The sequence below is a fragment of the Zeus faber genome (genome assembly GCF_960531495.2).
Source record: "Zeus faber genome assembly, chromosome: 16".
In the NCBI taxonomy this organism is placed as follows: Eukaryota; Metazoa; Chordata; class Actinopteri; order Zeiformes; family Zeidae; genus Zeus; species Zeus faber.
Window position 1 is genome coordinate 24,340,303 of NC_137202.1, and position 11,678 is coordinate 24,351,980.

At 44.4% G+C, this 11,678-nt stretch overlaps 1 protein-coding gene across 2 annotated transcripts in view; it reads right to left on the bottom strand.

Moving 5' to 3' along the window:
- Positions 1-11,368, bottom strand: part of ptena (phosphatase and tensin homolog A) — an 11,998-nt gene extending 630 nt beyond the window's left edge. Inside the window, exons 1-9 of one of the 2 annotated variants that reach the window (XM_080016294.1) lie at positions 10,689-11,368; positions 5,962-6,046; positions 5,737-5,781; positions 4,704-4,747; positions 4,263-4,501; positions 4,038-4,179; positions 1,933-2,001; positions 1,183-1,349; positions 399-647 (exon numbers count right to left, since the gene is read on the bottom strand). In XM_080016294.1, the coding sequence (XP_079872420.1) occupies positions 399-647; positions 1,183-1,349; positions 1,933-2,001; positions 4,038-4,179; positions 4,263-4,501; positions 4,704-4,747; positions 5,737-5,781; positions 5,962-6,046; positions 10,689-10,767 (1,119 nt within the window). In that variant the 5' untranslated portion in view covers positions 10,768-11,368. The remainder of the gene's footprint in view (positions 1-398; positions 648-1,182; positions 1,350-1,932; positions 2,002-4,037; positions 4,180-4,262; positions 4,502-4,703; positions 4,748-5,736; positions 5,782-5,961; positions 6,047-10,688) is intronic. The other variant, XM_080016295.1, reaches the window with a different exon arrangement.
- Between the last annotated feature and the right edge of the window lie 310 nt (positions 11,369-11,678).

The following is an 11,678-nucleotide window of genomic DNA, read 5'->3' on the forward strand; positions in this document are numbered from 1 at the left end:
TCAGATTTCTACGGAGATCAAGTCTTGAAGTTCCCCTACCAGTAATAATGACTCATCTTATATCTGATTAAACGTGATATTTTCAACTTTTTTCTTTTTCTTCCCCCAGTGGAAATCATCCACTGGGGGATTCCACAGGCAGTTTTTTCTCCCCCCCATCGGGCGCCTCCGGTGGCATCACGCAGGACGGAGAAGCTGTGTGCGCCGGCCGCCCCACGACTAACCATGGTGTCCTGCGAACCCGCGGCCCCGGTGACATTTTTGGAAGTTCAGTCACACCCCGCGAAGGCGTAAAAACCCTCGCTCAAACCCTCCGGGCCTTTGTTTAGATTGGCGATCTTTTATTTTTATTTATTGTTGACAAATAAACCAAATCCACCACCCTGCGATGGGCTCACCTTGAAGTTTGGCGAGAAGTAGCGGTTAGCTTTGTCTTTGTTGGCCTTGTCCAGGTCGTTCTTTGTGAGCGCCAGGATGAGGTAGTCCCTGTCGCCGTCCCTGGGCTCGGCGCTCTGCCCCGCCCCCCCTGCCTGCTGATTGGCCACGGCGTCCACGTCGTTCACCACCGTCCCGTTCTCCACCTTCTCCCCGCTCTCCTCCGGACCAGGAATGAAAAACGTGTTCACCCAAAAGTGAAACATTTTGTCCTGGATAATAAAAAAATAGGTAAAGAGTAAGTGAACACAAGCTTAATTTTTTTTCCCTCCCCCACACGAACAAAGCCAGCAGAACTACCGATTCAGGAGTCGGCAAAGTTGTTAAAATGAATGAATAAATGTACAACTGTGATTTGAGTGAAGTTGAAAATGTTTCCGCATCTATGATGAAGTTTCCATATTTCCGCTCCACCTCAACACATTGAGGAGGGATGAGAGTGTTCATTCTGGCATTACAGAATGAAATTCAAGGACCTTTTTAAGCAAAGTTTATTTTTGTCATTCTCAAGGACTTTGGACAATACATACACATCTCCTTTCAAAGTGAGCATTAATTAAACCTCTCTCTCTCTCTCTCTCTCTCTCTCTCTCTCTCTCTCTCTCTCTCTCTCTCTCTCTCTCTCTCTCTCTCTCTCTCTCTCTCTCTCTCTCTCTCTCTCTCTCTCTCTCTCTCTCTCTCTCTCTCTCTCTCTCTCTCTCTCTCTCTCTCTCTCTCTCTCTCTCAAAACACAACAAGTCGACAAACCTTCTTCATCATCTTATTCTGTTTATGGAAGAACTCCACCTTGATGTCCCCGCAGACGGGCAGCGGTTGGGGGAATTCAAACAACATGTGCTTCTCCTCACGCCGCGTGTGAGCTGGGTTGGACGTGTGGATCTTGACTTTCAGCTGGAACACGACAAACTGGGGGTCTGCGGGAAAGATTGTCAACGTGGAATTGTGGCCGGTTCGTGAGATTGTGGGGGGGACAGAGAGAAGGGTCGGGGGCAGAAACAGACAGTGATCCGGAGGGGACAGAAAAGCAGTGTTAGTATCATGAGTGTAACACCGCATACCTCAACCCCCAATTAAAGGAAAGGTATGAAAATGAACAAAAACACAAAATTGAAGTTAGGAGAGCAGGAAATAAAATAAATAAATAAATAAAACACCCAAAGACACCCAGAACCAAGGACCCTATTCTGATGAGACAGTCACGCACATTTGCATTCCAGCTCAGCTTGAGAGCACTGAAACCTCCTTTGGGATGGGTGTGTGTGTGTGTGTGTGTGTGTGTCTTGTTTGTGTATATTTGCGTGTCTATATGGGGGTATTTGTATGACGGAGCTGCCACACTGTACACCTCATCCTTTCGCAAGAAAAATAAATAAACAAACAAATAAATAAAACATTCTAGCTACGGCTGGTCCTTCCTGGTGGTTCTCTGGGGCCAAATGAAAGCGAATGAGTCACAGTTATAAAAAATAAAAATAAATGGATGAAAGACTCAATTACCCCAATGCCAATTCCCTTTCTTGAAGCCCTGAGGGGTCGGCTCACTCCTGTTTTTAACGGTACTGTCCCCTTAGAGAGAGAGGGAGGGAGGGAGAAGATCACAAAACGTGGGCCGCGGCTTCACAACACAAACACCGAGCTGCTGCTAACGGACGTTCACACAGCAATTTCATCTACCGCAGCTCGAAAATAATATAAAAACCTACATGCATCTTAAACAGGACATCTCCTCTAACCAACAATGGACATGATTTTGAAAGCAGGGTGTGCATAAATCACAACAGGGCAGGGGGGGGGGGGGAGGCTGATTTCTTGGCCGCAACTGAGCATATGTTTTAATTTGTACATGTTTAAACTAAGTTTCTCCATTTTTCAACCCAGGCCTCATTAAAATGTTAGTTCCCATCGTTTGTACATCTTTTATAGCACAACCGTGCTGAACGGTCCAACTTCCTGTTTCTAGCCTCTCACGTTGGTGTGGCTCTAACCCGGCAAGCTGATTTGAACATGAGTCAACGAAACCTTGAAAAAGCTAACACACAGTGACCACTTTTCCCCAGCAGAAAATATAAAAACTGAATATAATGCGAGTTCCCCATTTGCAAAAAGGAGATTTAACGTTTTCTTGGCTCGAGCGTTTTCTTAATTGGCCTGCATTTAAGCAGTGTGAAGCTGCAGAAGAGACGTACGTTTCTCAATAGTTAAAGTGCTCAGGGAGGAAGGTTATGCAATGAACGTTTGCAAATTATGGGAACCAACGTTTTAATAAGGTCTGGGTTGAGAAATGGCAAACCTATCCTTTCCTTAATTCTTTATCGGCTATACAAAAAAACAACAACACAGAAACTGTTACTCAACTAGCTTCTCTTATAAAAGCTTAACAACCCCCCCCCCCCCCCACCCACACACGTGGAATCAAGGAAAATATAATAATATAAAAATATCATTATATTGGAAAACGACTTGAGTGTGAAGAGAGTCAACCTCAGAATAGGGCCATTTTATTCTCGCTTTTAATAGTCTGTGTGTGATGCAGTGACGGCAATTAAGCACAGCGAGGCGTTGGGGTGAGAGGGTCACACATGAGTCAAGGTGGAAAGAGGTGCATTTCTGACAGGCAAGCTGCTTGAACGCTAACACGCTCAGAAAAAGCGAAGAGAGGTGGATCCGTGACTCAAGACACAATTAGAGCAGAAAACAGGATTATTATTCAACGCCACAGGAGTCAATCGGCCACGTGAATTGCACGTAAAGATAAAAAAGAAAAGAAAAAAGAAAGGCGCATGCACAGCATTAAGTGAAAAAGTGAAACGTTTTGAATAATTATTGCATTGTCAGTCAAAAGTTTTTTTTTTTTTTCTTAACTAGGTAACTACCGAAGTACTCACTTTAGTCCAGAAGACTAGGACTCTAAGTACTGATGTAATTTGGTTCTTATCGGAGAGCCCTGGTTTCCGAACCAGCTTATTTTGCTTATTTATTCTAAGTGGCACCACCAGGTTACAACACACCCAATCACACTAAATTTTACAATTATTGCAAAAACAAAGTTAAAATGCCTCTTTTCTGGTTGTCAAAAGAGATTTCTAGTCGTCTGGGTTAATAAAATGTTACAATTGCTTCCTGCAAAGGAGAGAATTACTTATGATTGCTGGTAACGAGAGGGCGCAACATAATTCTCCTCCCGTACCAATCATCACACCAGTGCGACAAACTCCACAGAGTCAATTCCAATCACTTGAACACTTTTCATGAGGCAGGTAAGATTTGGCTTTGCTAAAAAAGTGAAAGTATAGAAAGAGGAAATTTTAAATGCTTACAGTTTATCCGCCGAGGTCAGCGGGGCGCTTGCCACACTTGTTTTAGGCCAAAGGTCTACAAGCGCTGAAGTTAATTCTGTCTCATTTGATAGCGTTTCATAACCTCGGCAGATAAGGGCTGAACTCCTACCTACAGAAAGTGACCTATTGCATAGCGCGAACCCCTGAGCGTGGGCGGAAGCCTTGCCGCGCGGAAGCGCGACGGGGCCCTCCGCGCATTTGCACAGCGCTATGCGCGCCCACGCCCTGGTTTTGATATGGGAGTCGGTCATGAGTGTGACTCACTGCAGGTGCCTCCGCTGAACATGGGGAGAGTCTCAAACACCATTTTGTGGAAGAGGAGCGCCACGGGCTTGTACTCCAGCTGGTTCTTCAGAAGGTAGCTGTAGTAGTAGACGTAGCGGCGCTGGCTGGGGATCGTCACTCCCTAAAAACAACAGCAGTGGCCTCTTTAGGTGGCTTTCCGACCAATAACCAGTAAAAACCAAAGCTCTAAACAAAGCCGCTCACCTTCTTGTCCCTTGTTCTGACTTCACCGTAAAAGTCAAGTGCCTCCTGGGCCTCCAGGAACTTGCTGCGGTGGAGGAGATAGGCGCAGATCATCACCCCCGTACGGCCCTTTCCGGCCTTACAGTGGATGGCGGCCACGTGATTGTCATCCTCGCTGAGCCACTGATCCAGGTCTTCGCAAAAGGGCTTGATTAGCTCCAGCTGAGGTGGGTTGTGGTCTTCGAAGGGGTACTGTGCAACTGTCGGCCGGGGGATAGCAGAATGAGGTGGAGGGGACAGCAGAATGAGGCGGAGGGGAAAGAGAGGGATGAAAAGACAGAGGAAGGTGGAGCAGTAGACAGCAGAGAGAAATAACTTTTTCAGATAAGTTTGTGGACTCCGGGCTTTCAGACCGTGTCTAATGTGAAGAGTTTTCCTGTGCTATTATGCGAGACGGCCTACCTCTGCAGTTAAATTTGGCAGCATCATAGTGTCTTTCTGCACAGCTGAATTGGGAAGAAAAAAACAAACAAACACAACAACATTGGTCAGTCATCACATAGAAGCTAGCAGGTGCGGCTCACACAATCCCCCAGTACCATTCTATACCTCAATAAAGAACAACCTCTGTCGGAATTGAGTGTGTTGAAGATTCGAAGCAATTCAATGAAAGACTTAGATGCTAGATATCGACCAGAATTTGAGACAAATTCTAGTTAGACCTAAGGACAACTTAATACCCCTAAAAATATTCAATTAATTTGATGAGTTATCATGACGCTAGTATACCCTGCTTTACATTTATTTTGCACTTCGCAGGGACAAAAATCGTATATTTCAATCCGTGCGCAAATGTATACTGATCATACCATTTTCGAAACTGGGTTTTGGTTCACTTTTGTGAACTGCATCGGTGTTTTACGGGCACACCGGATAAACGCGGCAACATTTTACGGGAGGTGTCCGTTTACAACTGCGGTTGAGTGCGCTGCGGTTTGCCAAACTACGGTGGAGACAGCAGCGTTGACAGTTGTGTTTCGTGTCTGGTCGTCACCGGTCTGAAACTCTCTGGGAGGTAACTGGTATTTTCAGTTTACGGCAGCTTGCTAACGATGGCTGTCTAAATAGAAATGACAACGCTGCCAAGCTATGTTCTTAAGTCTCTTACTGACATTCATTGATCCAACGCCGGGACACATAATGCAATTGAGGACCTTTTTTTCCTTTTTGAAGATTAGGACTAGGAAGGAACTAGGACTTTTTGAATGGCAACGTGAAGGCTCCACACGAGCAGCCTTGTGCTTTTCACATATCAAAGTATTTGCAAAACACCCCCCTCCCCTCCCCAACCCCCCACAAAGTTAATCTTCAGAATAACCCATAAAAATAGTTTGCCCATTGGGATAATTATCTAAAATAATCAAAATCAAAAAGGACAGCCCCTTAACTTTCAATGTAAAAACAAACAAAAAGATTAAAGTATAATCACACTTACAGGTTGTAGATTTTGTAATGGTTTTTGTGTTTTGAGTCAAGAAACCTGTTGCAGGAGAGAACAGAGCTTTATGTTAGATAAAGGATGCTTCAGTGGGCAGCGTGTTTAAAGGAAATGTGCAATCATTTCATACAAACATGTTTCTCTGCAGGCAATATTTGCCCACGAATGCATTTCTGTAACGGTCGGCATTCAAAGTTAAAAATGGGTGCAGGACTCGCTTACCGTACAACGTCATCTATATTGTTTCTGTACACGCCCTCGAGTCTGTCTGCAGGAAACCCCATAGCGATGATGTTTGGATAGATATCTGTTCAACAGCAGGTTAAGGAGTTTGAGTATACACCATTTTCTGCAATGCATGTACTGTGGCTGTTCCAAACCTCTTATTTGTCAGACCAAAGTGGAAGTGAGAGTATATTAATCTTGAATTTAACATTAATATGGCAAAGGGAACAACATATTTAAAATCACAAATTTAAACACTTGCATTGTAAAAGTTTTCAGCAAATATCGACAACGTTGTCTTTCAGGGTAAGAAGCGCTCTGTTCAATGTATGTGTGTGTTCTAACAGATGGCCTGGACGATGGGGGGCGTGCCAGAGAGGACCAGAGTACAGTGCTCCAGCTACAGCCAGGCCCACATGTGGCTGCACAAGGAGAGTCGCCACTGGCTGACCTGCATGTATTTTTAGAGACCAAAGTTATATTGAGATCATTGCAAATGTTAGGCTTATCTCTCCTCTGAGCTTAGCCTGACCAACCGAGCTCTTCATCGAATACTATGAACGCTGGGGCCACGTTTCAAAAGGGCTTCCACAGATTGAGAAAGCTTTTAGAGAACACTTATATACAAACACATAAACAAATAAATATGTCCATGCATATATTTGGGTAGTTTCAAAAGCCAAGAGCCATCAAATGAGGTGTTCTGATTCTCACATTCAAAAAAGGTTTTGAATAGAAAATAACCACAAAATTCCACCACACAAGAGATACTTTTGGCCATGTCAACTTGCTCTGTCTACAGAGTTTGACTCCCTTTAAAAATCTGACTCTTACCTAGCATGGTTCTTCATATTCAAGATAAATAAGGATGCATATCTGTGTCACACATGGCTGTGAAAACAATAATTGGGTTGGCACACACGTCTTCCTGGCTCAGTGCAAACGCCTACCTGTAACAAACGTCGACATAAAGCTGCGCGATTCTATACTTAAGCCGGCGACTGAAGGACAGTGTTTTCCAACACTTTCTGTGTCATGGTGTCAGAATTAGAAAAGGCTGAACACTTCTAATTGGATGTGTCTTTTAATTCAAGCAGAACTTGTTAAGCGGTGCAAAATCATTTTTAAACCAGTCAAAATGATTAGACACACGGTCACACACACTGAGAACTCCAGTGATGAACTCCTGCATGCATGCAATATGCAGGGCCGTGAGTGTGCACAAAAAGCCATGTGCTGCCCCCCCCCCCCCCCCGCAGGCCAATACCGATACAGTGATAGTCATGTCTACCAATAACCAATATTTGGTTATTCATTTGTAGTAAATTAGAACATATTAGTGTCAATATTTACAGGAACACAAAGTCCAATTGAGGCTAATAAATATCAACAATCCTCTATAGGGCAAAAATCACCACCCACATAAATACAGCAATGCTGCGGTAAGAAGTGCGATACGCACTTGCATTAACCTGCATCAAAGCCTGTCTTGCATTACTATGCTTGTTTCTGTGCTTCTTAACTTTTTCTAACGTTATTGTTTTTGGTCCTACACCGTCAAGAGGTTCGCTGATTAGTAAATCCATTTTGTGTCAGTAATTTGTGAAACACAAAATCCATTCAAAATTAGAAAAAAAAAAAAAAGGTATAAAATCTACCACTGAGAGCCATCTCAAGGTGTGTGAGAAAAATCACAGAGCCATCAGAGTGAGTTTGGTCACTCTGATGCGCTCTTCTTACCCGGGAAAACTGTTTTACTCCACTCAATTCAGGAAAACGCTTCTTGGCGTTTCAGTGACATTCCTGCATCTCTTCCACAATAACGACAGCGCTGATTGATTATTAACTCATGATTGCCAACATTTCAAACAATCTGATATGGCTTTGGTCTGGACATCAATCGAGCCAAGACCACAAAACCTTACCTTTTAAGCAGCTACTTAAGAACAAACGTTTTAAGCAGCAATTACATCAGTCAAAATGCAGTAGAACCGCTCATCAGCCAGACCTGTAATCATTCAGCCCCTGACACACACCAGAACCATCTTTAAGTGTATAGCATGGTTTCAACAGCAAAAGCATGAGAGAAATGTAATTTGTCCCACACTGAGCAGCGTTCATGGTCAATGCAATGCAATTTCACATGTTCTATGTGGGGAAACAAACATATGCCTGTTTGATAAAACCATGTCAACCAGATTTCAACCACTGGTCTAATGCATTTTCATAAAGCAGGCTTTTAAAAACAATGCAGGCCCAGTGGCATTAATCCATCCGCCCCAGTAGAAAATCTTTGGCATCATTTGCATATTGCCTCGCTACTTCCCTGTAGCTGCAGGCAGGGGAGCTTATCTATACGTACTGTACTATGAGCTTCCATTAATGCCTGAAACACCTAATTAGGGACCAAATGCAAGCGCTCTGTGCCACCTATTAGACCATTGTAAAACCTTAGACCTACTGGCAAAGTGATTCTAGCCAAGACTGTTCTGTGTTTTTAAAAAGCTCCAGTGCTCCCAGGAGAGCTTGGGCCCAGGGCAGGGGGGCTCGCTCTTTGCAGCTGGGAGGAAACGCATATACAGAACCCCCCCCAACAACGGAAGCTTGAAGTAGAAAAAATAAATGCCATTTCAGGCACGCCTTTCTCTGTGTAGCCAGCCCTGCCTGAGCTCTGTGCATACGCCAAATCCACAACTGAGAGCGAGAAGGGTGTGTGTGTGTGTGTGTGTGTGTGTGTGTGTGTGTGTGTGTGTGTGTGTGTGTGTGTGTGGGGGGTTTGAGGAAAGAGGGCAAATGAGAGGGAGGGAGGGAAAAGAGAATTAGAGTGGGAGTAGTAAAGAAAAGGAGCAAAGGAGAGATGGTGAGCGAGAGAGAGAGAGAGAGAGAAAGAGAGAGAGCGAGAGAGAGCGCACTCAGGCAGCAATGCTGATACAAGAACACGGGTACTCTATTTTAAGGGCAATTCCCAGAACTGTGATACTACATTACATAACTGCAGAGGGCCCATATTGTTTTAAGATACCAAGCCAAAATGATAAAGGGGAGTTTAATAAAAAAAAATAAAAAAAAATAAAAAAAAGAAGAATGAAAGCAACAACTTCAACGGAGTAGATTTCTAACCATCAACTATCAACATCCCAAAAGCAGTTTGGCTGTCACTCACACCAACACTTGAACACTATCAAAATCATGCTGAAAAAAAGACAAGCACAATCTGGTCTAATTGCAATTAAAATATGCTCATAATTCCATTTACAATATGCTCAGCAATATCTTCCTGAGGTGGTTCACCAACTACACACTGATCAATTTCAATATTATCAAGACAATTTACATCAAGAAAACCTTGAACCATATAATTTGTTCCCATTCACTTCACTAGAAAATAAATTCATGAAGAATGAGCTTCACTGCAGAACTATCTGACTTTCCTCACCTATTAGAGCCCTAATATAATTCCGGTAATGCCCACAAAACACTATCAGTCTGGATTTGGGGTAGTGTTTACATAAAATCAACCAGAGCAGTTCCTGAACTGGTTCCCGACCAACCGCACCAGTATTAAACTTCTGTTCACCAGGTGGGCAGCAGTCACTCTACATAGATGAGAACAATCATGCAGATGGGTCTAAGGGGGCAAATTCTACGTTTACAACGGGCATAATTAGTTGCTTCACCAAATACATGCAAACTGCATATTTTTGTGAAGTGATCTTATTACATCCACTAGGTTTATTCACAGGTATTGGTTAACTTCTGGACAGAAGATCCATCCTATCAATATATTCATACCGATAGACAATACTAGCAACCATAGTGCCACATAACCCCTGTCAGAGCCTTTTAATCTGTCTCGTGCATAACATTTTATATATTTTTTGCTTTTGAAGACTATTGTGCTTTTTATGCCAATGGTCAGTACAGGAATGCATCAACCATTTCCATTTCCAAATACATTGCATATTAAAAAGGTACTTGGCAGAATAAACAGATTGTGATGTCAGCCATCATGGACCAGAAAATGACCCCACACATATCAACTGGATGACAGTGGCATCACAGGGACACCATTGGGGAGAGGAAGTGTTTAAGGGGGATTCTATCATCCCTGGCAATTCAAAAGCCAACATTAGGACTTGGGAGTATTTAACACCGCACAAAAGCTCACAATCTGGACGATCCGTAGACAAGTTGTGTGTCCTGTTTCTATTTTACCCAATGATGATTTCAATTTGAATAAAACTGGCACTGGCAGAAATCTGAATGTGACATTTCTGCAGTTAATTTGACATATACCCTCTCTCACACATGCCTGCTGACAATGTAATAGCTGTTCATATTCCGCACTGGTTGATACAGAGGTTCATTGATATTCTTTAGGTTTAGTGTATATTGTTTTTTTTCTATTTCTTTGTTGTTTTTTGCATATTGCCATTTGTTGCCTGTTCATCTTACTTCATTTTGCATTGACTATTGTTTTGACTTTAGCTGCTCTAGCACCGAAATCTCCCTCCGGGGATGAATAAAGTATCTAATTTGACAGATCCACCGTCCCTCCACATGCCTGCTGACAGCGGTGCTACCTGCTCAACCAGCCACAAGCTAGCAGCTTAGCAGCCTGAGAGCTAACAGGTTAGCTGTAGTTACTACTGGTAAAGCATACATCAACCAGTCGACCTAATGGTCACTGTGGGTGTCGGGGAACTGGTAAAGATGAAGGATACAAGTCAGGTCCAGGTCGAAGCCGTCCTCCTGGTACCGCCTTTTGTTCCGGCTCACCATCTCTTTTATGATCGCGGCCATTGTAGAGCGAGCGAACGCAGTCTTTACGGGTTCAAAATGAGGAGAAGGACGCTTCAAATGTTCGCGACGTGGTCGTTTCCACCGCGGGTCCCCGCGGAGACCGACCGGCTCTCCGGGTCTGCGGGGATTAGAACGGCTTCCTCTGGGTCACAGAGACGGGCCGTGCTCCGCTCCTCAGCGCAGGCCCGACTCTCCCAAGTCTTGGATTTTCTTCCTGTTGCGGATGTCCACCATATAATACATGCAAGAAATAAACGTAAAGGTCAGACACGGTCCGAGCGAGCAGCTTAGTAGCAGGACCAGCGGTTCCAGAAGCCCCCGTACATCCACTCACTCCGGACCGAGCTAGCTCTGCAGCTAACTGGCCAGCTAGCACAGCTAGCTAGCGACAATATCTAAGGCAACCCCCCCTTTGGATCCAAAAGCGTCCTAACGAACCAACATGGTGGCCTATTGGTTGCCAAAGGCGCGTCCGAAAAAAAAGTGACAGGCTCCACCTTGAATGTATAATAACTATACAAATATCACGAATCCGCTCCGGTTCCTTTGACGGCTCCGTCCCGGGGAATCATCTTTTCTCGGTTCACTCTCTCCGGCTGAACTCTGCAGCTCCCATCATGGCCTCCGCCAAAGGAAAAAAGAAGATAGAGCAGGCTCGGCTCCTAGAACGAGTATCCCTCCGCTTTCACTAATATAGTTCCGTTGAACCCCCCCCCCCCCAAAAAAATTTTTTTTTTTTGATAAAATCAGAGCCACACAGGTTTTCCACTGCGATGAATTCACCCGGAAGCCACGCACGGAGAAGGGCGAGCGGGCGCCGCGGGGGGTCGTGGCAAACGCCGGTTAAGCTGCGATAAAGGAGCTAGTCCCCCCCCCCCCCCCCAGCGGAAGGACACCGCCAGGATGCGAGC